The sequence below is a fragment of the Ipomoea triloba genome, chromosome 1 (genome assembly GCF_003576645.1).
Source record: "Ipomoea triloba cultivar NCNSP0323 chromosome 1, ASM357664v1".
NCBI lineage: Eukaryota > Viridiplantae > Streptophyta > Magnoliopsida > Solanales > Convolvulaceae > Ipomoea > Ipomoea triloba.
This window is the reverse complement of record NC_044916.1, coordinates 37,237,406-37,263,607: the sequence shown is the minus strand read 5'-3', so window position 1 is coordinate 37,263,607 and position 26,202 is coordinate 37,237,406. Positions and strand designations below refer to the sequence as shown.

Below are 26,202 nucleotides of genomic sequence, written 5' to 3'. Positions count from 1 at the left end.
CCCCCTGTAATTGCCGCCCCCCCCCCCCCTCCCCCACAAAACACTAAAGAATTTAGGGTACACTTCTTCTGTTCTTCAGATCACAGTCTGAGATCTCATCACCTAGCTTACAATGAATTGAAACAAAGAAAAAAAAACCCTTTAATAATATATATAATAATAATAATAATAATAATAATAATAATAATAATAATCAATATGTAACCGGACTTTGAAACGTGTGATATTGATTAAGTTAATTTAACATGCTTTTACTGTACATGCATCGTGTGTGCGTTACGTTAGACTATATTATGAATCCTGATACATTTTTGCACACTAGGAACTTAACCCAATGCAACTCAAACTTTAATGTCGAATGTTTGTGACAAAAATTAATCCTACCCATTTTTAATATAAAAAAAAAAGTCGTAAGCAAGACTTTTTATTCACTAATTCAATACTAAGGAATTGAACATTGTCAATTATTGATACTATTCAGATCAGACACGCTTAGTTCTGTCCTTGACAATAATGGTGGGTTGAGGTATGAAGAATTAAGGTTTTCTTTATTCAATTCTTGACATTTTGTCTCTGGGGTTTCTTGGTTTTGAAGGCGGCTGTGGCTTAAATTATGGGTTATGAGGAGACAATGGAATTAAGGGAAAGAATAGAAGGAAACAAATTTATTATATGAAAAGTTGTAGAAGCAAGGTGGAGGAGAGCAAGGGTTTTCTTCAGGTTTTTCAGGGGGTAGGGGTTGGGTGGGGGGGGTGGTAGGGGGCTAGTCTAGGTAGCTGATAACTTTGTTTGCTGCTTTTTTGTTTCCTTTAATAATAATAACAATAATATGTAGTTGCTTAGTATTATTATTATTATTATTATTATTATTATTATTATTATTATTATTATATTATAATATTGTTTTGTTTGTTTTTGTTGTATCTTGGGATTTTCAAGTGTCTTAAAAAACCCCTTATTCCCAAACACATACACTACATACCTCCCACAAACATCATCATTATTTTTATTATTGAAGTGTTATAATGGAGTCTGCACACCTCCATAACCACCACCATCACCACCACCAACACCACCAGCAGTTCCAAGACCCGCCCCCGCCGCCATCCTCTTCTTCCCCTTCCTCTAGCTATGGAGGAGTTTCTACAAGCTCTACTGCTCATTCATGGACCCCAAACACTACCTTATTGTAAGTATAGTATAAATATAATACCCCCTCTCTCTTTCCTTTCTCTCTCTCTCTATTTCTTGATTACAAGAGATAGGATAGCTCCGGCAGGTGAGTTTTAGTATAGTGGTGATGATGATCATGGTGGTGTTTGGCAAACAATAATAATGATATTTTGGCTACTTCTTCCACTATGATCTGTCTTTATGAAAAACTTGGAATCTCTTAGCTTTTACCCAATCCTTTTTTTTGATTTGATGTTTTTTGAAAAAAATTAAAGTTGCTGCTGCATTCATGCTTTGTACAGTCACGTTTTTTTTTTTTTTTTTTTTTTTTTTTTTTTTTTTTTTTTTTGCTTTTCTTNATTTTCCGGCATGCACTGTGTCTTTTTAGCTGTCTTTCTTAAGCTAGGGTTGAGCTGAGGTGGATCTGATCTGATGAGATATGGTGGGTGGGTTTTGTTTGTTGTTGTTGCAGAAGCGGTGGCGGTGGTGGGTTGAGTTCATTGGTGGCCGCCGGTAGTGTTCTCAGTTCAAGAAATCATCATCAACCCATGGCTCAAGATTTGAGCTTTCATCACTGGGCTAATGCGGCGGCGGCGGCGGGTTTCGCCGGCGGTGGTGGTGTCTCCGGCCAGGGAATTAAGCAAGAACTGTCGTCGGCGACGGATTGTTACCCGCCGAGGTTGGCGGCGGCGGATATGCAGAATACCCTCGACGCCAAACTCTTGCTCGGAACCCTCTCCGGCGGCGGGCACCAACCTGCGGCGGCGGCGGCGGCGGGTCAGCAGTTTTACGGCTCCTCCGCCGCTTCTTCTAATGCTAGTAGTAATAGAGGGAGGTTTAGTCAGATATACCCAACCATAAGCGTTCCCAGCTTGAATATTGAAGAAGCTTCTTCTTTAGCCAATTCCAGCTCTCTGGGAATGAACTTACAGGCTTTGGATCTATTCAACTCTGCAAGAATTAATGGCGCCTTTGTTGCCCACACTTCACCTGACCATCAACACCTTGGTTTTCATAACTATGCTTTTGATCATCATCATCATTTGCAGCAATCAGCTCAAAGAACATTTCCCAGTAATGTGAGTACATATTCCATCCCTGCTTTCATTTTACCATAATTGCTGATGGTTGGATTACACATTTATGCTTATATATTATATGTTCAACACTCTCCTTTACGTGTTCGGACCTATGGAGTTCTCCAATACCAAATTGAAGTATGTGATCCTTCCTAACTAAAAACCTAAGCTAATACTTGATTGCACTTTATGTGCTCAACAACCAGGAAAAAAAAAACAATTTCATTCTTAGGAATCCATGTTCATAAACACTACTTGATCAGTTCATCATCAACTTATATTACCTGCATGCATTTCCTGTACATCCACAAATCCTATGAAGTGCAAAATCTTGAATATTTTAACTAATATTCACTGTAACTATATATATACACTGACCGAGTTAAGTATATTAGAATGGTATCAATTGGGGGAAACAGATAGTTTGATATATAAGCTAGCTACAAAGTTTTAAATGCTACTAACAGTGAAATCTGTCATTTAATCTGTTTAGTTTGAGCTGGTCAGTTTTGGATAATGGTTTACCATTGATTTCAAAGTGTAAGTAATGTTTCTCAATCATGGAATATAATACGGAAAATATACAGTAAAGACTGGTATCTTTTTTAATCTTTAGACCAAAATGCACCAAAAGGAAAGCTTCTCTTTTACCTGGTTAAAGGCTAGTTCAGCTTTATACATAATATTATTATGCATCTTCTTTATCTATATTTTGGCCTCACCTTTTTCAGAAATTGAGTCCTTTTGCTTGTACATATATAAGGTGTGACTTTGACGTAGCTAGCTATTGGTAATGATTGATATGATATATATATATGAGCTGCAAAAACGTAACTAAAGTTTTCGTCTTTAATTTGAATTGAACCATTGAAGGTATCATCACCCTTGTTCAGCCATGCCACTGTAGCCATATCTGCAGATCCCAAAAGGCCCTGTAATCTTGTGGAGCCAAACCCCCCTCAAGCACCACCCAAGAAATCACGACTGGATTCGCGTGCTTCCTGCCCACCCTTTAAGGTATATCCATTCCCATCTTTCTTCGATTCTCGAGAAATTAAAGCCAGCAACAATTACCCGAATGTTATGTTTATAACTAAAACAAAATATTAAAGATAATTTTTACCCGATTATATGAATCAGGTGAGAAAAGAGAAGTTAGGTGACAGAATTGCAGCTCTTCAACAGCTCGTAGCACCTTTTGGCAAGGTAATAATAATAATCAAGTTGTATGTGTTATCCTTCAATATAACACTAAAATTAATGATATTCATGAATATGTACAATTATATTATTATTTTTTAATCAATTAAAGATGGGGGAATTCTACAGTAGCAGGCAAAAGTATATGCTTTACTCTACTGATTCACACAACCCAACAACATTGGTAAAAAACATTCTCCGTAAAAGAGGTTTAGCTTAGCAGGACATCCTAGGCCGCATGGGGTCCATAGTTGGACAGCACGATTTTCACTGTAGTGTATGCTGCTTAGGGTGTGCATGCTGGTGCACCACTATATGTATATATCATATATGTATATATAACCTCGAGAAAACATTCTTATACCTCTATATAATACAGTTAGTACTACTTATACTTTCTTCTGATCTGTGCATGTGGGTTTTGGGTTGGGTGCATTTTGCAGACAGACACAGCATCCGTACTAATGGAGGCTATTGGGTACATCAAATTCCTCCAAAACCAAGTTGAGGTAACTAATTATTTAGTTCTCATTTCTTAAACATATGTTTTTTTTTTCTTTATTTTAATTCCTCTCGAATATAATTATTATGTAGTCCCATGTTGTTAGCTACAACTTTGCTTATGTTGTACTATTTGTTGCAGACCCTAAGCGTCCCATATATGAAATTGTCGCGCAATAAGAGTAGCGGGAGAGCCATGCAAGGGGTAATAAAACATGTAATGTCATATAATTATATATATGTTCGTGTAAGTTTAATTATTATCTGATGCATTACTACAGAAATGATATACTATGTCACTTAATAGTTAATAGACTGACAGTTTTTTTGTTATACTACATCATTTAATAGACAGCGGTTATCTGATTTAGCTGGTGCAAGTTTGATGATAGAAAGTGGGTTTAGTTGCAGGGACAAGAAGAGAATATAGGAAGTGAAGAAGCGAGGAGGGATCTTAGGAGCCGAGGGCTTTGCCTGGTTCCATTGTCATGCCTGTCTTACGTCACCGACAGTGGTGGCGGTGTCTGGCCGCCGCCGAGCTTAGAACACTTTAGTCCAATCCAATGAATTGAAGGTGCGGGTCAGGTAGAGTCCCAAATCTATGGTAGCTCATCTGATCTTAGAGGTGGTCAGTCCCAAATCTATGGTAGCTCATCTGATCTTAGAGGTGGTCGTACTGATTGGTTAATTAGAAGCAAATTAAAAGTAGCGGTTTTAAGGATTAGGTTTTGTACTTTTTGATTTTGCCATTCTTAATGGAGCAAGCTTGGTCATTCTGTAAAAAGAGCAAGCTAGCTAAGCTAATGCATAATATAATTAATTATGGTAGGATGGACCAAGCTTGATCCATTAATACTATTGGCTTGATTTATTTATTGTACGTTTTCCAAAAACTAATGTAAACTTCCAGCAGGTTGTTTCCTCTTTCTTTCATTCCCATCATTAATTAATGTACGCAGTACGTACGTAAACTCCGACGTTTAATCTTCATAAGAGCAATGTGATGATTCATTTTGTTTTTTTTTTTTTCCTTAATTGCATGCTTATCATCCTTAAAATGCGCTAATTACACCTTTAGCTAGTTTTAAACGTACACGCAGTGCTATCATGCATTATAGTTCTTGGAGCGCATGCAGGCATGACAATTAACAGCGGCTTCACGTTTAGTTTGTGAATATATATTCTAATTCTTAATATAATCTATCATTCAGAAGAAAACTGATGGTAATTGGTTAGGTTGTTGACTTTGTAACTACAAGATTATAAATTTGACTCTCAATGAGAATAACTTATTGGCCTTTTTAGTTTGAGTTTGCAGCAATCAACCCCTTTATTGTTGATTAGGGCCACAAATTCCGTGCATACCCTTGGATAATAATTATGGATTCTCTCGTCACTCAAGAAGAAAGTTACCCAAAGAGGAATGAGCGAATGTATTGAACATGATTCAGATCGGTGACTGAGTGCACATTGTGGCTTGTGAGTTCTTTCATCACTTAAAGAAGAAAGTTCCTCGAGAGGGGTGAGCGAATGTATAAAACATGATTCATTCAACTAATTGCACAATTTCAAGTAGTGACAGTGAGTTTTTCTCTTCACTCAAAGAAGAATGACACCGGAGAGGAATGACTGAATTATGAAACATGATATACTAGAAGATAAGTTGTTACACAATATCTTCATATTACAATTTGCATCTCTTATATAATTTATAGACCAGCGAAATTTAGTTAATATATATTATATACACTCGTACTAAACAACTAGTTTTTTTTTTTTGAAACGCTATAATTCTATATGTTCCTATGAGAGATATTTTGTTTGATTTTTTGGGGGAGAAAAGAGATATTTTGTGAGAATTAATCTGATCCGTTCGATCTTGATTTTTTTAAGGATCAGGGCCGAGATTCTAGCATCTTAAGTGGGGTATATAGAATTTTTGCAAAAAAGGGCCCCGAAATTTACAAATTGACAAAACAAGTGAACCTTATCCGGACTCACTCGGCACACGTGGCACTTATTCAGGCATCTCGGAAATGTCGGACGCCGGCATTGCGCGCTTACTTTTTCCAATGCCCGGAATGCCCTTCCCAGCAATCCCTATTTACCGATACGCTTACTTTACAGCACGCGAATGAGAAGGGCGAAATCGTCATTGTGAAACCAAGATTCCAGCAAAAGTATGACAACGTAACAGTCTCCGAATGTCATATTCTGAGCAGTTGTCGTATTGAGTAATATCTTCACTCCCCATTTCTTCATCATCATCATCTTAATCTTCAATCTTCTATAGTACTCTCCTTAAGTATCTATTATCTTCTTCTTCTCTCTTCCCATTTCCCATTTCTCTCCCCCCTTTATCCATTCCCTTTCTCACCCCTTTAATTATTATCCAATTCTTGTTATCCTCTGCCGGGTCAGCTCCTCCATATTTTGGCAGAATCTTGAAATTCCACTTTCTATTCTGGGAAAATTATTGGATAAAGTTGAGACCTTTGCGTGATTGAAGATAGGATCGGTGATCGGAACCCCTTGATTGCGGTGCTTCGTTAAAGATCTAGAGTTCCGGCTGGGCTTTTCCGTGATTCAGGTGTGAATTGTGTACAGACTGCAATTATTCTAGTTGATCCATGATGAAAAGATCAATTTTTTTTTTTTTTTGGTTTTGTGTAGCTTAATTTAAGGTTCTTTAAGGTTCGTTGATATATGTTGATGTTATGCTCTTCTTTATCTTAATTATGTTTTGATCTGTGATCGGTCTTTTTGCACAGTAAAAAGCAGGGAAGATTCTGTTAGTTAGCTATTCATGATCGTAACATGTCATATGTTTGCACTCAACTTGTCTGTTTAAAAGACTGAAAGAAACTATCACTTCATAATTTTCCCACTGTTGTTGTTGCAGGGGGGGTATCAGAAACCATAGAATTTAGAAAGACACTGTTTTGGAATCAGTGATTAGACTTAATTGCTTATTCTCCCTGGCACATGGTTATAACTTATAAGAACTTGGATTAACAGAACATAATAGAAACAAAAGAGGTTCAGTGATGGTGATGTGGAATTTGATCATGATTTATTGGTTTGTGCAGTGTATTAGAGGAAGGAAGAATGCATTCACTTCAAGGGCCTGTTGTTTGTCCAGTGGTTCGGGCTAAGCTAACGGATCGATCCCCCATTCCTGTCAATTCGCCCGTGGTGAAAGCTACTAGAATTCTCACAAGTGGATTCTGGGGGATCAATGGGTTCCATATTAGGCAGAGTCTTGTGGCTCAGAAACCTCGGCCACGAATAAGCAAGTTGATTACATGCACTTTCAGTTCATCGTCAAATGGCAATGGCAGCAGAGCGGAGAACTTCAATGAGAATGATGCTGAATATGTGGATTCCAGCGTGGTTGAAGCTGGTGTGCCAATTTTCAAATTGCAGAAACTCGTTTGTTTATGATTTATCTTTTTGCATCAGAGTGATTACGAATTATATTTTAGGCTTAGAAGTAATAATTTCACATAAGTTTAGGGTCTTGAGAAGTTGATTGGGGGAAAAATATGAACTTTCTGCTCTATTATGTTAACTAATACAGAGTAACTTTCACCATGGATTAGACCTCAACTTTTGATGACAAGTGTCTGTCTAATAGCTATGGTCTTTCAAATGCATTTGGCACTTCATATTAAACTTTAGATCATTGAGCTATACTTCCTCAAGTATTCATATTTTAAAGCTCGGTTGATCAATTGTAATTTAACCTTACCGGTAACTTTATCTTCTTTCAGTTGAAGTACGGAGTGGTCCAGAAGGTTTCATGATCAAGATGAGAGATGGTAGACATCTCCGATGTGTCCATAACAACCCTCAGGGTGGTCATCTACCTGATTATGCCCCGCATCCCGCAATAGTGTTAAAAATGGAAGATGGGACTGGCCTTCTTCTCCCAATTATTGTTCGTAAGTTCCTTTGTAATAGTCTTTCAGGAGCTTCAGTGCAGAAAGTTTCCTCATCTCACGATTATCTTTTCCTTTTGACAGTGGAGATGCCAAGTGTACTGTTGATGGCAGCTGTACGCAACGTACAAATTGTATGTTTTTTACAATTAGTAATTCTGATGTCCTGTCCAAGTCAAAAAAACATTTTTGATTTTCTTATTCCAACTTTGTAATACTTGAATTGACACATGTTGGCTGCTTTTCAGGCCAGACCAACAATGTACCAAGTCGTGAAGGATATGATTGAGAAGATGGGATATGAGGTAAGTTTGTTATTTTGGCATTGGCTTCGCTATACTGTTTCACAGTAGATGCATGATTGTTTAACCCGCCTTTTATGCAGGTAAAACTTGTACGTGTTACAAAGAGAGTACATGAGGCATATTTTGCTCAACTTTACCTCACCAAGGTAACTTAAATCTTACTGTGTTTAGTGGGTTAGTTAGGATCCCGACATACTTCGTTTGAGTATTAATCTTTTCTTGCAATAATGTCATTGTCATAGCAATTTGGTAACCATAGTGAGAGTATCAGCTTTGACCTCCGACCTTCTGATGCCATCAACATTGCTGTGAGATGCAAGGTAATTGTTCCCTTTTTCTGTTTTTTATTTTTAATTTTTTTTTTATTTCCCCGAGTCCTGCTTCACATGGCTGTTTCATCCTGTCTGAAATCGAAGATATATTGTTGTTTCCTTATAATCTGTATAAATTCTGTATCAGACATTACTTTTTAGTTTTTACTCTATTGTCCATTGTAATGCAAGTTTGATCCTTATCGATTTTCCTACAATTTCATGCAACTCGTGCTTAACATATAGGTGCCAATACAAGTCAACAAATACTTGGCTTACAGTGATGGCATGAAGGTGGTCGAGTCTGCAAAGCCATTGGTACAGGGTCCTTTAGATGCATCAGTGTTAACGGAGCTGGACAGGTAAAGTTGGGCTCTTTTTTTTCCCGTTCTTGTGTATGCTTCTATGTTCTCAATCAATCTGTAAATTGCATGAAAAGTTGTCGTGACCCTTAGAAATGACACATTTACTTATTTCTTTGTGCTTATGGGTTCAGACCAAGTGCCCAGCCGGGCATTGAGACAAAGGAGTTCATTCTTGTGCGCAACATGCTGATCGCTGCAGTAGAGGAACGCTATAAAGATGCAGGTGCGCTTTCTTGTCATGTCATGTCTAGAACATCCGTTCAGAGCATCAAATCGGTTATTTTGAACATATATTTCTAGTTGCCTGTTTATCGGGTGGATTTTGTCTGTTGCCCCATTTGGTCGTGTTAATGTTATTCGGTTTTTACATGTTTGGTGCTTGTTCATTGCAGCTCAATGGAGGGACAAGCTCACTCAACTCCGTTCCAAGAGGAATTGGACATAGCCAGAATCAGGTCTGTTTTTCGTCTTTCCTCACGCCTTCCTTTCCCTTTCCCGAGCTTCCTGTGAAGCTAAGTTGATACTATTATTGTTACTGCAGTTGGCAGGGGATGAATTGTGTACATAACTCGGACCATCTGTGAGGTCACAGATGCGATCGCGCCTCTTCCTCTATGTGCAAAACCTGTGAATGTGTATAGATAGACTGTAATTCTGGGCAAAAAAACATATATGTAAGGCTATAATCCTTGTGATTTCAACTCATGATCACTAGTTCAATTTGTCATTTCCAAGGTTGTCTTCTCATTTCATGTCTGCAATTTGTTTCTTTGGTTGCTTCCTTGCTCCATTGTTCATGGAGTACCTTTTATAAAATATTATATTTTAACTAAAAAGTATTACACGTCTCACGTGAGGAGGCGGTCTCAGGCTTTCCTTTATCTGGACCGGGCTGTCTTCGGTTAAATTGGGCCTTATTCTTGGCCCAGTAGCTGCTTCTTCTACTTCTTCCCTACTTCATTTGGTATTATTGATAAGAGAGGTATTATTGATAATAGAAAGCGACGCCTTTGGAGAGTGATAGTTCTGTTCTGTATTGGGAATTTGGAATATAACTATATAAGTATATTCGAATCTCAATTTGATATACAGCATTATGCTTATTCCAACTGCAAAACTCGTACGCAATAGTGATCTCATCTCCACATATTTGAATTTTCATCTCATTTTTAAGTAAGAGCCAAATTCTGATTTAGATTGAATTTAAAATGTTAAAAAAAATTGAATGTTATCCTTTAGGGCAGGTTCCCTATCTCTAACGTTTAAGAGCCAAAAAAAAATTATATGTTGTTAGCATCGACAGTTGGTCACAAGAGTGAAGTTAAGAAAAAAGATTAGAGGTTGAGAAAAAAGATTGACTGTCACAAGAGTGAAGTTAAGAAAAAAGATTAGAGGTTGAGAAAAAAGATTAGAGATTGGGTTTCATTGACGGTAGTGTGTGAGCAATCTCTTAAAATAAAGAGATTTTTTATGGGCGATAAAGAAAATGCTAACTTCTATGTTCAGTTGAGTTATCATGATTTATTTTTTTTAGATATTTTGTTAAATTGAGGCGTGCTAAATGCTCTGTTAAATCGAGACGTGTGAAATTTTGGAGTTGGAGATTTAAAAAGAAAGATTAGATGCTAAAGCATAATTACACGACCAAAACGGGCATCTGGCACCGACTAGAACCGAAGGATGATATTCCCGCCAAAAGGAAAAAGAAAGCATACGCGCGAGTTGGCACGTGCCAATCATGTAAAAGTGGGCCCACCCACCGGCCCATCCAACAGCTTTTGCTTGAATTAGGAAACAATAACGTAACTGCCACACGAAAACTCATCCTCCTCTCACCACCGCTTCCGTCTTCATCGCGACTAATACTCCCATCGTCATGAACACACTCACGGGTACGACAACTCTTTTTCATTTGCTCTGTTTTTTTTTTTTTTTTTGTACTGTGGAAGTGAATTTTTTTGTTGAGTTCGTGATCCATGCTTCTTGCTGATTTCCAGAGTGAAGTGTTTTTTTTCGAAGCGTTTAGAGATCGGCGACGCTGCGGCCGCGGCGGCGAATCGGATCTTTCGACTCAGAATGGCAATGCCTGATGCGCTCGATCGATTTGCGGTTCCTTGTGAGTGCATCTACACGTCACTTACATACATAAACACTTGAACTTCATCGCTTCATGTATGTTGTTTACAGTGTGTTGTTTGTGAGAATTTGTGTGATGCTTTACTAAGTGTGATTTGTAGTCGATTAGATTCGTGTGTGTGTGTGTGTTTGATGCAACTTAGTTTTAGGTTAAAAAAAAAAAACAACAACTCGTAGTGATCTGAGGCTAAACTTTGATTGCTCAATTTAGGATTACACCTATATATTCGTGTATGTGTTAAGATCTGAGGATGTCTGCTTTGAAGCATCGCGATTTTGTTGCTTAAAACTTTTTCTTTTCAACTAACTGGTGTTTTACTAAACTTTTATGCCTGAGTTGATGAATGTAAAGAAAATGATATAAGAATTTGGACTTATAAATGTTGTTTTGGGGTTTCATTTGAGTGACAACAAAGGAAACTCGCTCTCATTGCTCGAGAGTGTACACTGAGCTTGAAACCTGCAAGCACTACTCAGGGGTTTTTTGGGGATTTCATTGTTTAATCTGTGGATTGTAATTGACACTCCCTTCAGATGTTTGGAATTACTTGTAAAGGGGTGTACAGCTGTCATCTCCACCCTTTTTGTAGGTAGAAGAAATGGTTGTTTACTCCACTTGCTTTTGGTATGTACTTTTGGCTACATAGTATGAGCAAAGTTACTGGCTTTGGTGCTTCAAAACCAGAGAATATATTATTGATATTGTATACAATCTGTTTGAAGTATTTAGTTTTTCTGCTAATATGCATGCTCTCTAGTTAAGTAGTTAGTACATCCAGTAAAATGGTTTCTATCTTTTTTCAGGCCTTGAAGGATCACATGGCAGTGATGGAAGAAATGAAAAGGAATCAGAGTTTGAGATCTCAGACGAGGAAAGGAAGAATAGAATTGGGATGTTGAAGATGAAGGCCTATAAAATGAGGAATTCGTTTAAGAATAAAAGCAGGTCAAGAAGTGATTTTGGAACTTCTGTTTTCTTGGAGGATGGTCAGGACACCCAAGTTGTGGAGGCTGTGAATGCTTTCCGAGAAGTTCTGACCATGGAGGGTTTGCTTCCTGCAAGGCACAATGATCATCATGAACTGTTGAGGTGATCAGCATTACCAATTCCATATAGATAATATAATACTCCGTACATTTTTAAAGAATATCTTCCTACTTCGACATCTCACCAAGTTGTTACTTGCAGGTTTTTGAAAGCCAGAAAGTTTGACATTGGGAAGGCAAAACATATGTGGCAGAACATGCTTCAATGGAGGAGAGATTTTGGGGCTGATACTATTATGGAGGTAATAATGACATTTAGTTAATGCTTTGGTAGCCATGGCTTGTTTGTAACGCAATCTAACAAATCATTTGCTTGCTCATATGTTTTGTTGTTTGCCACTGCTCATCTAATTGTTGTGTTCCCCTGCATGCATCCTCAGGATTTTGTCTTCACAGAAAGAAATGAAGTGCTGCAATTCTATCCCCAAGGTTATCATGGTGTAGATAAGGTGGGGAGACCAATTTACATTGAAAGAATAGGAAAAATCAATCTGGACAAGCTTTTGGAAGTGACTACCCTGGACCGGTACATAAGATACCATGTCCAGGAGTTTGAGAAGTCTCTCAGTATTAGGTTTCATGCCTGCTCAAAAGCTGCAAAAAGACATATAGATACAAGCCTTACAATTTTAGATGTTGAAGGAGTGGTATGTCACCATTTCTAAGAATTCATGACTCTCTTTGGTCTTTGCAATCATTCAGAGATATAACTTATCTGTCTTACTCTAACCAAACCTGACGAATTTATATCCAGGCACTGACGAACTTAACCAAAACTGTGCGAGAAGTTGTTATGCAATTACAGAAGATTGATAATGATTTCTATCCAGAAGTAAATCTCTAATGTCACTATTCTGATAATCTGATCAACATATTAACATTTTCTTTAGGCTGGCCATAGTCATTATCTCTAACCTCTGGGTGGAAAAACTTTGCAGACACTTGGCCAAATGTTCATCGTGAATGCTGGTCCTGGATTCAGGCTCCTCTGGAATGTACTCAAGCCTTTTCTCGACCCTGATACTACTTCCAAGATTCATGTATGTTTAAACACTTCATTTCCAACTCCAACAACCTTGAAATTTGTTTAGAGATCACGCATATAATTACTCAAATTTCTGCTCTGCAGGTTCTTGGTAACTGTTACCAACGCAAACTACTTGAAGTTGTTGATGAAAGGTAACTGTAACTGTTTTAATCTCACAAATGATGCTTATTCAAGACTTCAACTTCTTAAGAATTTGAGTCATCCATTTTCAGGGAGTTGCCGGGTTTTTTAGGCGGTAGCTGTACTTGTACTGAACANTTTTTTTTTTTTTTTTGGTACTGTGGAAGTGAATTTTTTTGTTGAGTTCGTGATCCATGCTTCTTGCTGATTTCCAGAGTGAAGTGTTTTTTTTCGAAGCGTTTAGAGATCGGCGACGCTGCGGCCGCGGCGGCGAATCGGATCTTTCGACTCAGAATGGCAATGCCTGATGCGCTCGATCGATTTGCGGTTCCTTGTGAGTGCATCTACACGTCACTTACATACATAAACACTTGAACTTCATCGCTTCATGTATGTTGTTTACAGTGTGTTGTTTGTGAGAATTTGTGTGATGCTTTACTAAGTGTGATTTGTAGTCGATTAGATTCGTGTGTGTGTGTGTGTTTGATGCAACTTAGTTTTAGGTTAAAAAAAAAAAACAACAACTCGTAGTGATCTGAGGCTAAACTTTGATTGCTCAATTTAGGATTACACCTATATATTCGTGTATGTGTTAAGATCTGAGGATGTCTGCTTTGAAGCATCGCGATTTTGTTGCTTAAAACTTTTTCTTTTCAACTAACTGGTGTTTTACTAAACTTTTATGCCTGAGTTGATGAATGTAAAGAAAATGATATAAGAATTTGGACTTATAAATGTTGTTTTGGGGTTTCATTTGAGTGACAACAAAGGAAACTCGCTCTCATTGCTCGAGAGTGTACACTGAGCTTGAAACCTGCAAGCACTACTCAGGGGTTTTTTGGGGATTTCATTGTTTAATCTGTGGATTGTAATTGACACTCCCTTCAGATGTTTGGAATTACTTGTAAAGGGGTGTACAGCTGTCATCTCCACCCTTTTTGTAGGTAGAAGAAATGGTTGTTTACTCCACTTGCTTTTGGTATGTACTTTTGGCTACATAGTATGAGCAAAGTTACTGGCTTTGGTGCTTCAAAACCAGAGAATATATTATTGATATTGTATACAATCTGTTTGAAGTATTTAGTTTTTCTGCTAATATGCATGCTCTCTAGTTAAGTAGTTAGTACATCCAGTAAAATGGTTTCTATCTTTTTTCAGGCCTTGAAGGATCACATGGCAGTGATGGAAGAAATGAAAAGGAATCAGAGTTTGAGATCTCAGACGAGGAAAGGAAGAATAGAATTGGGATGTTGAAGATGAAGGCCTATAAAATGAGGAATTCGTTTAAGAATAAAAGCAGGTCAAGAAGTGATTTTGGAACTTCTGTTTTCTTGGAGGATGGTCAGGACACCCAAGTTGTGGAGGCTGTGAATGCTTTCCGAGAAGTTCTGACCATGGAGGGTTTGCTTCCTGCAAGGCACAATGATCATCATGAACTGTTGAGGTGATCAGCATTACCAATTCCATATAGATAATATAATACTCCGTACATTTTTAAAGAATATCTTCCTACTTCGACATCTCACCAAGTTGTTACTTGCAGGTTTTTGAAAGCCAGAAAGTTTGACATTGGGAAGGCAAAACATATGTGGCAGAACATGCTTCAATGGAGGAGAGATTTTGGGGCTGATACTATTATGGAGGTAATAATGACATTTAGTTAATGCTTTGGTAGCCATGGCTTGTTTGTAACGCAATCTAACAAATCATTTGCTTGCTCATATGTTTTGTTGTTTGCCACTGCTCATCTAATTGTTGTGTTCCCCTGCATGCATCCTCAGGATTTTGTCTTCACAGAAAGAAATGAAGTGCTGCAATTCTATCCCCAAGGTTATCATGGTGTAGATAAGGTGGGGAGACCAATTTACATTGAAAGAATAGGAAAAATCAATCTGGACAAGCTTTTGGAAGTGACTACCCTGGACCGGTACATAAGATACCATGTCCAGGAGTTTGAGAAGTCTCTCAGTATTAGGTTTCATGCCTGCTCAAAAGCTGCAAAAAGACATATAGATACAAGCCTTACAATTTTAGATGTTGAAGGAGTGGTATGTCACCATTTCTAAGAATTCATGACTCTCTTTGGTCTTTGCAATCATTCAGAGATATAACTTATCTGTCTTACTCTAACCAAACCTGACGAATTTATATCCAGGCACTGACGAACTTAACCAAAACTGTGCGAGAAGTTGTTATGCAATTACAGAAGATTGATAATGATTTCTATCCAGAAGTAAATCTCTAATGTCACTATTCTGATAATCTGATCAACATATTAACATTTTCTTTAGGCTGGCCATAGTCATTATCTCTAACCTCTGGGTGGAAAAACTTTGCAGACACTTGGCCAAATGTTCATCGTGAATGCTGGTCCTGGATTCAGGCTCCTCTGGAATGTACTCAAGCCTTTTCTCGACCCTGATACTACTTCCAAGATTCATGTATGTTTAAACACTTCATTTCCAACTCCAACAACCTTGAAATTTGTTTAGAGATCACGCATATAATTACTCAAATTTCTGCTCTGCAGGTTCTTGGTAACTGTTACCAACGCAAACTACTTGAAGTTGTTGATGAAAGGTAACTGTAACTGTTTTAATCTCACAAATGATGCTTATTCAAGACTTCAACTTCTTAAGAATTTGAGTCATCCATTTTCAGGGAGTTGCCGGGTTTTTTAGGCGGTAGCTGTACTTGTACTGAACATGGAGGTTGTTTGAGGTCAGACAAAGGGCCATGGAAAGATCAAAACCCATCAGAGAACCAGTAGTGAAGAATCAAGATCTGAAGCTACGGAAAGAAGACATTATTTCTAACCTATCTGCTCCTGCTAAGTCCATTTACAGGTCCAAAACCTGTTTTCAAATTTGTAGCAAGAATGCAAGTAATCTAGTATGAAGAAGATGAAAATTTATAACAATGCAAGGCCAACTGGAAAAAGGTGACTTTCTGTCAACCATTCTTTTATGCATCAACATTTTAAAGAACAGTAACAAAAATTACTTTGTGTATCTATATATGATCACAAGCTTAGCTATTGAGAAGAAACTAATGTCTCATGCATCCACATAAATTTGAAAGAGACCGACTTCATTTCAGATCGAATGTACCCTGTAGTAAAATACAGTGAAGTACAACAAAGGGAAAAATGATACAACAGTAAAGCACAGATGTGCAATTGCATTCACTTATTGTAGTTGAGATATAACTTTCTTAGTAGGGGAGAAGTCCGATCCAACATGTCAGCCTTCATTATGCTTTCAGTTAATCTTCCACGTATTGTCGTTGAGATATAACTTTCCTAGTAGGGGAGAAATCCAATCCAACATGTCAAACTCCCTTTATTATGCTTTCAGTTCACATCTGCAGAATCAAACAAGCAAACTACTTTATGGAAAACTAAAAGAGAAACTAATAGAGCAAAGCTTTTCCACAACTGAAGTGTGCTGTCTCTACATACTTTATCTCCTACCACATTATATTTGTCAATAGTCTGACCCTTTGCCCTATTCATTAAACTTACTCCCTAAAAGCAATCTATGAGAGAAATATTATCGTTCTTCTCAAATAGCAGAATTACCTACCTTCACCGTGCACAGAACTCAACCGCTTAATGTAGAGTCTATGTGATGCTACCGGTGTTGCCAAGTTGACAGTCAGCTTTCACCATCTTTGTAGCAGCTAACGATCTTCTGGTCTAACTCATAGTAGTATTTCATCCTTTCTAAAGGTTTCAGGTCCAGGTCTATACAAGATGCCTAACATTTTGCAGCAATAATTACAACACGTTATAGTTTATGCTATGAAGGAGATGAGAATGGCATACGGAATTTCTTTTTCTTTTTTTTTTTGGTGGGATGAAAAGTATACTGCAAATGAGAAGAAGGTTTATACCTTGTAATCAAAGTTTTGGTTGGTGGACTTTAAGGACACGAAACTATAGGGAGACTCCCGATTCCCATCTATTCTAGGTCTAAAACTGATCATCATACTCAAGTCCTTTGCAGTAGCTGCTATCAAATAATCCCTCACTATCTTCAAACTATCCTCCATTGACATGGAATGCAAGGCGGTGAATCTTTTTGACAAGTGGTCACCTAATTCTTTGCATATCTTACAAGGTTGAGAAACAACATCATAATATGCATGAATTGCCCCCTCAATGTCAAAATTATCAAGCTTCTGGACTTCAAGAATTTGAGCCGGTAATCCTGAACTTAAAACCGCCTCAGAGACAAGCTCAAGAAAACATTCGGTTCTCATCCCTTCTCCGGCCAGAATTTTATCCTTGAGTGCATCGTCAAACGCTTGGCCAACTTTAGAACTAGTAGTGTCTGCAACGCCACCCAAGCCCCCAAGTATAAGACAGCCATTCAGAAAAACTCGGAAGTTATTCTGTGGGGTCATGAAGAGGTCCCTGATTGCCTTGTGTAATCTGTCTTTAGATCCAGAGAAAAAATCGAGTGGATCATACCCACTTATATATGATATCTGATACAAGGACGGTAAAAAACACATTGAAGTGTGAGATATCGGGACAGAAACCCGAAAGCATGGATTAAGATGGCTAATTGAGAACATAAAACCAAGAAACAGTTCAGAATCAACACTGTTTCTAAACAAAAATGTCTCAGGCAAAGCATTATATCGGGTAGAAATTATAGAGGAAGCAAAGAATACCTTCCCTTGATGGGATTTCAATGCCTGGTGCATTCTAAAACGAGTGATTCTCCTTTTAACAGCATTACTTTCTGCAATGAATTTTGAATGTGGAAGGAAACCGCACTTGGGCTGTTTTTACAGAAACAGAAATATTGCACTACTATTATAGTATTATTACTAAAGAGACTGAAGAGATAGAACTGAAACTAAAATACTACTGCAATGAATTTAAATAAAGATAGCAAAAAGCAGAACCTTTATTTCAACCGATAAGCAAAATTCCTCTTTAAGCGTGCCTGGAAGGAGGAGAAACACAAATACTATGATAAACCAAAGGCTGTGACTAAAACTACCGAGCAATTTGTTTACTTTTATCTGATAAGTAACATTTGACATATGTTATATATAATATCATGGATCACGTAAAGCTACCAAAAACCAAAGGGAATAAAGTCAGTCATACTACCATGGGGGAACACCGAATGATCAGATATCAGCATCGCAGAGTCACTCAGGAGATTGACCTTAGCAGCATCAACCCGCCAAGAAGGGCGCTGATGAAGAACATTCTTTTCAACGGCTTCCAGAAATTCTCTAGACACAGGGATGCGAATCTGCCAAGAATCCAAGATTAAGGTTAGAACATGAAAACCATTAATGACATTGTTCGTCTGTTGGCAATCCAATAGTTAGGCTAAATAGGTGCAAACCTCGATTCACTTTCACTACAAATGTTCTAGAGGTTCCACTTTGTTAACAGAGTTCCATTAAATACACACTGCAGCTATAAGTTATGAATATAGAGAACATTATCACCAATTCTCTTCAGTTTTTTTCAGAAGGTGGATCAGAAAGAAAGTCACAACTCCACACTTCACTGAGATCAACACAACCACACAAATGTAAAGGACTTTTCAAAGACGAAACTTCAAATCAAGCAAGTAGAGACCAAATTACAGTTCATGAAGTTAAGCCACAATATCTCAATCAGCTATAATTTGAGGCAGCACAATATCTTGTTTTCCAGCTAGAACTAGTCAATCAAAGCAGCTTTTTTTTCCCCCTTTTTTTCTCTTTTTTTTTTTTTTTGGGTTTATGATTACTCATAATTATGATATGAAGAGAATAAAAGTAGACATAATGGACACATCACACCCTTCTGTATAGGCAAACATACCCCAGCATCAACATATCTAGAACCCAGTAATGGACACATTACAAGCCGGACAAAAATATGATCTGCAATCTCCCTTGAAGGGGCTGACACAAGCTCATTTACATTTCTCCATAGATGGCATTCAAGCCTTGTTAAGCCTGAATGGCCATTCTCACATTCAGAAACATTCCTTGGAACCTTTTGAATCCGCAGAACTTTTCCAACCTAGATTGAAGAAAGAGAAGATTTTGCACTTGAGATAGGGAAAAAAGCTTATACAAGAATCTGAATTGACAGAACAACAAGCATATACAAGATTTTCAAGAAATAAAAATCGTTTCTATGTAGGCGATTAAAAGAACCCAAACTCTATTCATATTCAAAAAACAACAAACTTTATCTTGGGTTTCTTTAATTTATACCAAACTCTATTCATATTCAAAAAACAACTAACTTTTCTGAAATTTCACTAAAAAGAAAGTGAAGACGAAGAGCGCACAAAAGAAGGGGATTCTCCACTATAAGCAAGAACCAAATTCACAGCTCCTTCTCCTCTGTAAGACCATTCCTTTGCATTTTCCCCCGCCAAAACCACCGCCATTCTACTGCCACGTGGAATCGGAGCCACCGGAGTGTCGCCGGAAGTGGGATGGCAGACTGGAAAGTTAGACGACAGTCAAGACGCAGTTCTTGCGCTGTTGTATTTTGGCCGGTATTCGGTAGTTGATTAAAGCGTACGCGAAGTTTGTATCCACTACGGTCAAGTGCACCATACTGGGTATGTAGAGTGGCCGATAAACACATCAATTCAGTAATGATTCTCCATTATACTTATAACAAGATTCTTTTTGTTGTGTAAGAATCACTAATTAAGAATATTCTGTCTAATGTCTCTTACAAAAGTTTTCAACTCTTAAATTCATCAATCATCAATATTAGAATTTCTCTCAAAATGGTTGAAAGGGCCAAATATCGGTGCACACAATGAATAATCTGTTATTTTGTACATAATTTTTACTCTAAGTTTTGAACTTTGATCTCATCTTTCAAATACTGCATACTAAGTCACTAAGCTAAGCCTACGTGGACAGTCATCTTTCTTACTTTGTACTTCTTTTTTTTTGCGAAATTCTTACTTAGTACTTAGTAGTGGCAGAGGTGGAGGGCATAGACGACAAGTCATGAAAATATATCACTTCAATTTGCAAAAATGATGTTCTCAATCTTCTAATAGCTAGTCTATAAAAAATCATCATAGATTACCATTCAACCGGCACAAGAATCACTAATGTCAAGTCATAGGACTTCTTGGTCAATTATGGACAACATATGTGATTTATTTCCTTATAGTCCTTTACTGATTAAGATCACAAGACATATTTTATTCAAAATATACTTTCATGAGCACTTTTTCTTAATTAAAGTATATAAAAATGATAGATTTATAATAATTATTGCTCAAGTTGGAGATGAATAAGCCCACACATGTCGAATCAAAGAACACTAATTCCATCTAACCGTTCATTTTGGCCTTACCATTAACAAAAAAGATTGATTCACCCTTTGACTAAATCATACTACGCAATATATTTACTGCAATAATCCTTTGACAAGCTAAGGAATCAGCAATGGAACTTCTACTTCTTGTATGTTCAGATTCCCTTCCTTGGTACTACTACATGCTCACATTCCTAACTCTTTCTTGGCTGTCATGGAAAGCTTTAACAATAAACATACGTCGGAAAACACCAGCAACGGCGGCTGTTCCTCCAGGCAACCTCGGATTCCCAGTCATCGGAGAAACCATCCAGTTCATGGCCGCCGCTGCTAACAGCCAAAAAGGCTTCTACCACTTTGTTCAACTCCGAAGACTCAAGTAAGATTATATATATATATATATATATATATGTCAAGTTTTAGTGCAGCTATATCTTAAACCTATGGTCAGTGTCGTTGCAGCATCAATAGTGTCAGAGGACGCACAACAAAGAAATGCATCAATGCACCATAAAATTTACTATTCATCAAAAAAATGCAGCATACCTCACCAAACCTAATGGTCGTTTTTTAATATGCTTTTATACTTACCTTCTTCTCCCAAAAGGTTGAATATCCAATCTCAAGGGCCCCACGTCCCGACCCGACAAAGTTGTGATGGGATGGTCATTTTCAACACTGTATGGTGCGCTTATGTGTACTTAATAGTGCGTTTTGTGGTGATGCATCCTATTTTTAACATTAACTGATGATGCTTGACATGACCGCATTTGAGCTTTTATATATATATATTTTCCAATCTATATATACATATATCTTGTAACTTACTATCAAACTACACATCGATTGTGAGGATAGATATGGGATTTGCTTCAAGACGAGTATATTTGGGGAGACGCATGTTTTCGTGTCCAGCGCGGAGGCGGCAAAGGCGATTTTGGGCAACGAGAAAGGGAGGTTTACGAAGAGATATATAAAGTCCATTGCAGAGCTAGTTGGAGATCAAAGTTTACTATGTGCTTCTATCCAACAACATAAACTGTTGCGACCTCGTTTCACTCATTTGTTCTCCACCAATTCCGTATCCTCCATGGTTCCACTGTTTGATGAATTGATTGTGGAGGCTGTTGGAACATGGCATCACCAAGGCACTGTTATTGTCCTCCATCAAGCCCTACAGGTTAGTGTCAACACAACTATTATATATATTGCTTTTACTAGTGCATGTATGTCTTTATTTGTATCTATATATCTATTTTGCCCTTTTTTTTAATAGGGAACAATATTGTGTAGTCATGGTATGCATCCGGTAAACTCTGCATTGTGATCTTAACCATAAAAGGAATAATACAAGGAGATAAACTAGTAAATTAAGTTGTTTATATATAACTGATCGGTTCAAATCAAGAAAGCGAATATTTTACCATTTAATACTAGGCAGGGTTAGTTCAAGTAAAAAAAAAATGATTATTTCTTTTAAAATTAGTCTTTCTGATTACTTTTAGTATCCAACAAATCATTAATTGCTATTATTGACCACCAACAAAGGTTGTTGGAACATTTTTCATCAATTAGCTAGATTGTTGAACATGTTCTCAAAATTCCACTGATGGTACAAAAATTTAGTAAAAAGTGTCAAATTTGACATCAAACTAATTGAGTGCATGTTGCTACATATATGCACCCTTTTCAATGATATAGCTAGTAATATGAGTCATATTGTTCATTTAAGAGCCCTCTATATTCATTGTATAAGATATAGATTTTGTGGGTTTTTGAGCATGCAGATTACATTTAAAGCAATCTGCAAGATGGTGTTGAGCATGGAAGACGAGGAAGAGCTACAAGCTTTGCAAAGAGATGTGGGGCTTGTCTATGGAGCAATGCTTGCATTTCCTCTCAGATTACCTTGGACCAGATTCTACAATGGCCTCCAGGCCAGAAAAGGGGTCACCAGGAAGCTGGGGAAGATAATCAAGGAAAGAAGAATGGAGCCAAGAGGAAAATATGATGATTTTCTGCAACACCTATTACTGGTGAAGGATAATGAGAATGATGATGATGAAAACAATTTGTTGACAGATGAGCAGATCACAGATAACATTTTGACCATGATCATTGCAGGTCAGCTCTGATCATCGATCATGTATATCATACTTAATTGTACTTTCTAACGTATTTCATATAATTATCATATATTCTATATAATCGTGCATGTTGATATATTATGATACATTGTTCGAGATACGCTGAGAGCTGGACTTGGCCCTTAGAGATGCCCAACAATTTTCCAGCCACCTAGTACTAAACATGGCCCCTTTACTGGCCCAGCCCAAGAGATACAAAGTGCAAAAAATACTGGTATCTGTTAACATTATAAACTTTTTCAGTTATCCCACAGTTTAACTAAATCTGCAGGACAAGACACAACTGCTAGTGCCATTGCTTGGATGATAAAGTATTTGGATGAAAATGAAGAGGCCCTCAACCAGCTTAAGGTAAGAGAGAACGGCATAAATCAATTTATTATTCCATATATATTATTTTTTGACTATAATTAATATCATGCTATAAAGTGTTTGAGAATTTAATTTTATATTCTTGATTAATTAATATGGTTTAATATAATATTGAGACAGATTGAGCAACGGTTAATACAAGAAAAGATTCCCATGAAAACATTCCTAACACTAGAAGACCTTAACCACATGCCATATGCGTTGAAGGTACATACAATAACCCAATATCTTAATACTTTTTGTTTCATAAATATATGAAACACTACTACATACATTGCATTCGCAGGTTGTTAAGGAATCACTTAGGATGGCATCCATAGTCCCATGGTTTCCTAGAGTAGCACTTCAAGATTGCCAAATCGAAGGTTAGTTATAAATAATCTATCTAGCTTTTCTTTATCGATTTCATTCGAGATATTTTATATTATATGGTCTCATACCTATACTACTAGCATTTTAAATTTGTTACGTTTGTGATCGATGTTGCTTTTAGGTTATGAAATTAAGAAAGGCTGGAACGTTAACGTTGACGCCAAATCAATACATTTTGATCCACATGTATACGATGATCCCAACAACTTCATCCCCTCCAGGTTTGATGTAAGTTAACTTATATATGCACACATACATAGTTCCAAGCTACTTCAATTATATTCTTTGTGAGAATTGTCTATTAGTCTTTTTAGTTTGTTCAACTATGGACAATTTAAGTTGATTTGCTTCCTTGTGATTGTTTACTCGCTAGAATCACAATACGGGCTTCTTCCAAAGCCACACATCTTTGGATAGTGGCCGTGGGTTTTCCCGTAAATCAAAGATATTCTGACATTTGATTGCTGCATGCAGGATGATGCAAAACCATATAGCTTCTTAGCTTTTGGAACAGGCGGGAGAACATGCATCGGATTGAACATGGCCAAGGCAATGATGTTGGTCTTTCTCTATCGCTTGGTCACTACATACGAGTAAGCTAAGGGACTCACAACCTTAACATGCATGCATATAACACATACATTAGTTTTTGAAAACAACACATACATTAGTTAATTATTTAATAATTTATTTATTCAAATCACTTTTTTTTTTTATCATATATAATAATGGACCAGGTGGGAAGTGATTGATAAAGACTCGAGCGTTGAAAAATGGACGCTTTTCTCAAGGTTAAGAAGTGGTTGTCCTATACATGTTACACGTATCAGCAAAAGTTTTACTCCATCAACACCATAATATATACATAAAAGGTCAAGCCAATGCAACATTGGGTACACATAATATGTGTACTATGCATATATTATGCCAATGATGATGATTTTAATTGTATTAGGTACATTAATAGTAGACCTTATTTTACATCAAAAAATCTATATATATAGAATTCAACAGTTTGTCCATTGTTTACTACTTTAAATTTGCTAAGTGATTAGTATATTTGTTCACTTTGCGCAACTTATGTTATTGCAACTTATGGTTAGTATATAAGCGGATCAATATATGAAATTCTAAAACTCTCACGGGTCGAGTGTGAATATTATGAAGTGATATTGTTGATATAAATGCAACTAATATTACATCAAAACTTATGACACGACACTAATCTGGTCAGCACTTTGTCCCGTATGGTACGAGTTTAAAAGTAAAAGTCTAGTAGTTATGGTCTGCTCAGGACAGCTCAACTTATGACATGAAACTATACTGATAACATATTCCCCTACAAAGCATTATATATAATCAATAAGTTATAATTTGTAGTGAATTTGTATTCATGTTTTGTTGTTTCTGCATGCTTTCCTCCTCTACTTTGAATTGCTCGTGGTTTTTTCTTATGAATCTCTCGATTTTCCGGCGAAACTCCTCATCGTTCAGATTTTCAATCGCACCGCTCTCTACGCTGCTGCCAGTTTGACACTGCAACGCAATCGCCGCCGCCGCCGCGGCGTTGCACTGCGATTTTAAAACCACGCTCTCCAAGCACACCGTCTTTATGATCGTTTCCTCTTCTCCTGCTCCGCTATCGTCCACCGCCGCTTCCGGCTGCGAAAGAGGGGCGAATATTTCGGCGGCTGAAACCGTCAGTTGAGTTCCACCGCAAATATCGCCGTCGATAACGGAGTTTCGACTGATTTCCGTTTGGCGGCGGAGCAGGAAGAGCGCGAAGACAATGGCGTTGCAGAGGAGGAAAACCACGTGAGGGTTGCAAAGAAGACCGGACAGGTCAACCAACAAGGCGCCGGAGAATCTAACGGCCGCCAGAAGTCGAGTCCACGACCAGAAAACAAGCAATACGAGGAAGACGAGGACTTCTAGGAGCAGCAACTTCTTCATCGTCATGGCTACATTCTTCTTCTGGCATTTCCAAATATCAAACAGTACTGGAGAATGCTGAACATAGTTTATAGAGTTGCCGGCATTTATTCGAGTTAGGGTTTCTTCTGAAGGTGGAAGAAGTTCCATTAATGGCAACAGAATTCTTGGGAGAAAGGAAAATCAAAATCTCTCCGAAAATGGAGGGGGCTGAGCTGAGGGATCTGCATATGAATATAGAATGAGAGTTTTAAGGATTCATTTATGGAGAGTTTTCCCCTATGAAGAAGTTTTCTGGTCAAGTAAGTGTCTTTGAAATCCTTTTTACTAAAATATACTGTATATTCTTAAAATAATCTTTTTGACATATTATGTCGCAGTATATATTATTATGATTATTACTACGTCATCTTTAGAATGTATTTAGGAAATTCTTTTTTTTTTCTTTTTGAATTATTATTTTTTATTCTTAAACATATTTTGTGGGATAAAATCATGGCGGCAATAATGGGTGAATAATTACAAGGGGAGATGTGACAAAAGGTTAGTTAGTTGACCAAGTGCTCTTGTAGTTTGGACCAAACCTCAACCGACCGAGCCCCAAAAGCACGCTTTCCTTTTTTTCTTTTAATGGGAAAATGCTTAACATTTCGACTGTTGATATTCAATTGACTATATTATAAAGAGTATCTTTGACTGTTACTCCCTCCTCTCTCATTTTGGTTGTCTGATTCGTTTAACGAGACTTGACTGAAGTTATTTTTAATTTAATTTTTCATAATATTAAGTTTAACATTAATATATAAAATTTATATATTTAGAAACTACATTAAATGTA

At 37.3% G+C, this 26,202-nt stretch overlaps 6 protein-coding genes across 12 annotated transcripts; 5 read left to right on the top strand and 1 right to left on the bottom strand.

The window, feature by feature from the left end:
• The first annotated feature begins 958 nt into the window (after positions 1–958).
• LOC116017823 (transcription factor bHLH110-like) lies at positions 959–4,975 on the top strand. 6 transcript variants are annotated; one of them, XR_004097977.1, is made up of 8 exons: positions 959–1,189; positions 1,646–2,252; positions 3,126–3,269; positions 3,393–3,458; positions 3,896–3,961; positions 4,096–4,200; positions 4,359–4,578; positions 4,621–4,975. XR_004097977.1 is itself a non-coding variant. In XM_031258479.1 (7 exons), the coding sequence occupies exons 1-7, from the start codon at positions 1,026–1,028 to the stop codon at positions 4,518–4,520; spliced, it is 1,284 nt and encodes a 427-aa protein (XP_031114339.1). In that variant the 5' UTR covers positions 959–1,025; the 3' UTR covers positions 4,521–4,975. The 6 variants fall into 6 exon arrangements, 5 of the variants coding, with proteins under 5 accessions (XP_031114339.1, XP_031114329.1, XP_031114360.1 ...); XM_031258479.1 differs by having other exon boundaries at positions 4,096–4,170; positions 4,359–4,975; XM_031258469.1 differs by having other exon boundaries at positions 4,359–4,975.
• Positions 4,976–6,208: 1,233 nt separating this feature from the next.
• On the top strand, positions 6,209–9,636 carry LOC116033968 (bifunctional nuclease 1-like). Its single transcript, XM_031276530.1, has 11 exons — positions 6,209–6,543; positions 7,043–7,356; positions 7,727–7,897; positions 7,979–8,028; positions 8,143–8,199; positions 8,280–8,345; positions 8,442–8,519; positions 8,757–8,872; positions 9,007–9,098; positions 9,268–9,330; positions 9,417–9,636. The coding sequence occupies exons 2-10, from the start codon at positions 7,062–7,064 to the stop codon at positions 9,318–9,320; spliced, it is 978 nt and encodes a 325-aa protein (XP_031132390.1). The 5' UTR covers positions 6,209–6,543; positions 7,043–7,061; the 3' UTR covers positions 9,321–9,330; positions 9,417–9,636.
• A 704-nt stretch (positions 9,637–10,340) lies between these two features.
• On the top strand, positions 10,341–13,409 carry LOC116013442 (phosphatidylinositol/phosphatidylcholine transfer protein SFH6-like). The gene is made up of 9 exons (XM_031253207.1): positions 10,341–10,767; positions 10,873–10,991; positions 11,816–12,101; positions 12,201–12,300; positions 12,439–12,705; positions 12,813–12,890; positions 12,997–13,098; positions 13,188–13,237; positions 13,319–13,409. The coding sequence occupies exons 2-9, from the start codon at positions 10,952–10,954 to the stop codon at positions 13,407–13,409; spliced, it is 1,014 nt and encodes a 337-aa protein (XP_031109067.1). The 5' UTR covers positions 10,341–10,767; positions 10,873–10,951.
• On the top strand, positions 13,394–16,237 carry LOC116033957 (phosphatidylinositol/phosphatidylcholine transfer protein SFH6-like). Its single transcript, XM_031276518.1, has 8 exons — positions 13,394–13,560; positions 14,385–14,670; positions 14,770–14,869; positions 15,008–15,274; positions 15,382–15,459; positions 15,566–15,667; positions 15,757–15,806; positions 15,888–16,237. The coding sequence occupies exons 1-8, from the start codon at positions 13,521–13,523 to the stop codon at positions 15,994–15,996; spliced, it is 1,032 nt and encodes a 343-aa protein (XP_031132378.1). The 5' UTR covers positions 13,394–13,520; the 3' UTR covers positions 15,997–16,237.
• A 60-nt stretch (positions 16,238–16,297) lies between these two features.
• LOC116033948 (inositol-pentakisphosphate 2-kinase-like) lies at positions 16,298–19,847 on the bottom strand. Its single transcript, XM_031276509.1, has 8 exons — positions 19,544–19,847; positions 19,066–19,269; positions 18,355–18,502; positions 18,144–18,184; positions 17,907–18,017; positions 17,121–17,717; positions 16,811–16,984; positions 16,298–16,589 (listed from the first exon to the last, which is right to left on the bottom strand). The coding sequence occupies exons 1-7, from the start codon at positions 19,643–19,645 to the stop codon at positions 16,883–16,885; spliced, it is 1,305 nt and encodes a 434-aa protein (XP_031132369.1). The 5' UTR covers positions 19,646–19,847; the 3' UTR covers positions 16,298–16,589; positions 16,811–16,882.
• A 731-nt stretch (positions 19,848–20,578) lies between these two features.
• LOC115998568 (abscisic acid 8'-hydroxylase 4) lies at positions 20,579–25,033 on the top strand. 2 transcript variants are annotated; one of them, XM_031238175.1, is made up of 10 exons: positions 20,579–20,920; positions 21,400–21,721; positions 22,329–22,665; positions 22,960–23,039; positions 23,181–23,267; positions 23,347–23,425; positions 23,554–23,660; positions 23,907–24,025; positions 24,170–24,304; positions 24,927–25,033. In XM_031238175.1, the coding sequence occupies exons 1-9, from the start codon at positions 20,673–20,675 to the stop codon at positions 24,288–24,290; spliced, it is 1,500 nt and encodes a 499-aa protein (XP_031094035.1). In that variant the 5' UTR covers positions 20,579–20,672; the 3' UTR covers positions 24,291–24,304; positions 24,927–25,033. The 2 variants fall into 2 exon arrangements, with proteins under 2 accessions (XP_031094035.1, XP_031094028.1); XM_031238168.1 differs by lacking the exon at positions 24,927–25,033 and having other exon boundaries at positions 24,170–24,499.
• Positions 25,034–26,202: the final 1,169 nt, after the last annotated feature.

What these genes read in the sequence shown, in the direction of transcription:
- LOC116017823 (XM_031258469.1), top strand. Translation starts at nt 1,026, where the DNA reads ATGGAGTCTGCACACCTCCATAACCACCACCATCACCACCACCAACAC. An exon ending in ACCCCAAACACTACCTTATT is followed by an intron (nt 1,190 to 1,645) that starts GTAAGTATAGTA and finishes TTGTTGTTGCAG; the next exon opens with AAGCGGTGGCGGTGGTGGGT. An exon ending in TCCTCCAAAACCAAGTTGAG is followed by an intron (nt 3,962 to 4,095) that starts GTAACTAATTAT and finishes TATTTGTTGCAG; the next exon opens with ACCCTAAGCGTCCCATATAT.
- LOC116033968 (XM_031276530.1), top strand. Translation starts at nt 7,062, where the DNA reads ATGCATTCACTTCAAGGGCCTGTTGTTTGTCCAGTGGTTCGGGCTAAG. An exon ending in CTGTACGCAACGTACAAATT is followed by an intron (nt 8,029 to 8,142) that starts GTATGTTTTTTA and finishes GCTGCTTTTCAG; the next exon opens with GCCAGACCAACAATGTACCA. An exon ending in GTGTTAACGGAGCTGGACAG is followed by an intron (nt 8,873 to 9,006) that starts GTAAAGTTGGGC and finishes TTATGGGTTCAG; the next exon opens with ACCAAGTGCCCAGCCGGGCA.
- LOC116033957 (XM_031276518.1), top strand. Translation starts at nt 13,521, where the DNA reads ATGGCAATGCCTGATGCGCTCGATCGATTTGCGGTTCCTT. An exon ending in CGATCGATTTGCGGTTCCTT is followed by an intron (nt 13,561 to 14,384) that starts GTGAGTGCATCT and finishes ATCTTTTTTCAG; the next exon opens with GCCTTGAAGGATCACATGGC. An exon ending in CTTGAAGTTGTTGATGAAAG is followed by an intron (nt 15,807 to 15,887) that starts GTAACTGTAACT and finishes ATCCATTTTCAG; the next exon opens with GGAGTTGCCGGGTTTTTTAG.
- LOC116033948 (XM_031276509.1), bottom strand. Translation starts at nt 19,645, where the DNA reads ATGGCGGTGGTTTTGGCGGGGGAAAATGCAAAGGAATGGTCTTACAGA. An exon ending in GTGGAGAATCCCCTTCTTTT is followed by an intron (nt 19,270 to 19,543) that starts GTGCGCTCTTCG and finishes TCTTCAATCTAG; the next exon opens with GTTGGAAAAGTTCTGCGGAT. An exon ending in ACCAAAACTTTGATTACAAG is followed by an intron (nt 16,985 to 17,120) that starts GTATAAACCTTC and finishes GCAAAATGTTAG; the next exon opens with GCATCTTGTATAGACCTGGA.
- LOC115998568 (XM_031238175.1), top strand. Translation starts at nt 20,673, where the DNA reads ATGGAACTTCTACTTCTTGTATGTTCAGATTCCCTTCCTTGGTACTAC. An exon ending in AGGCCCTCAACCAGCTTAAG is followed by an intron (nt 23,040 to 23,180) that starts GTAAGAGAGAAC and finishes ATATTGAGACAG; the next exon opens with ATTGAGCAACGGTTAATACA. An exon ending in TCATCCCCTCCAGGTTTGAT is followed by an intron (nt 23,661 to 23,906) that starts GTAAGTTAACTT and finishes TGCTGCATGCAG; the next exon opens with GATGATGCAAAACCATATAG.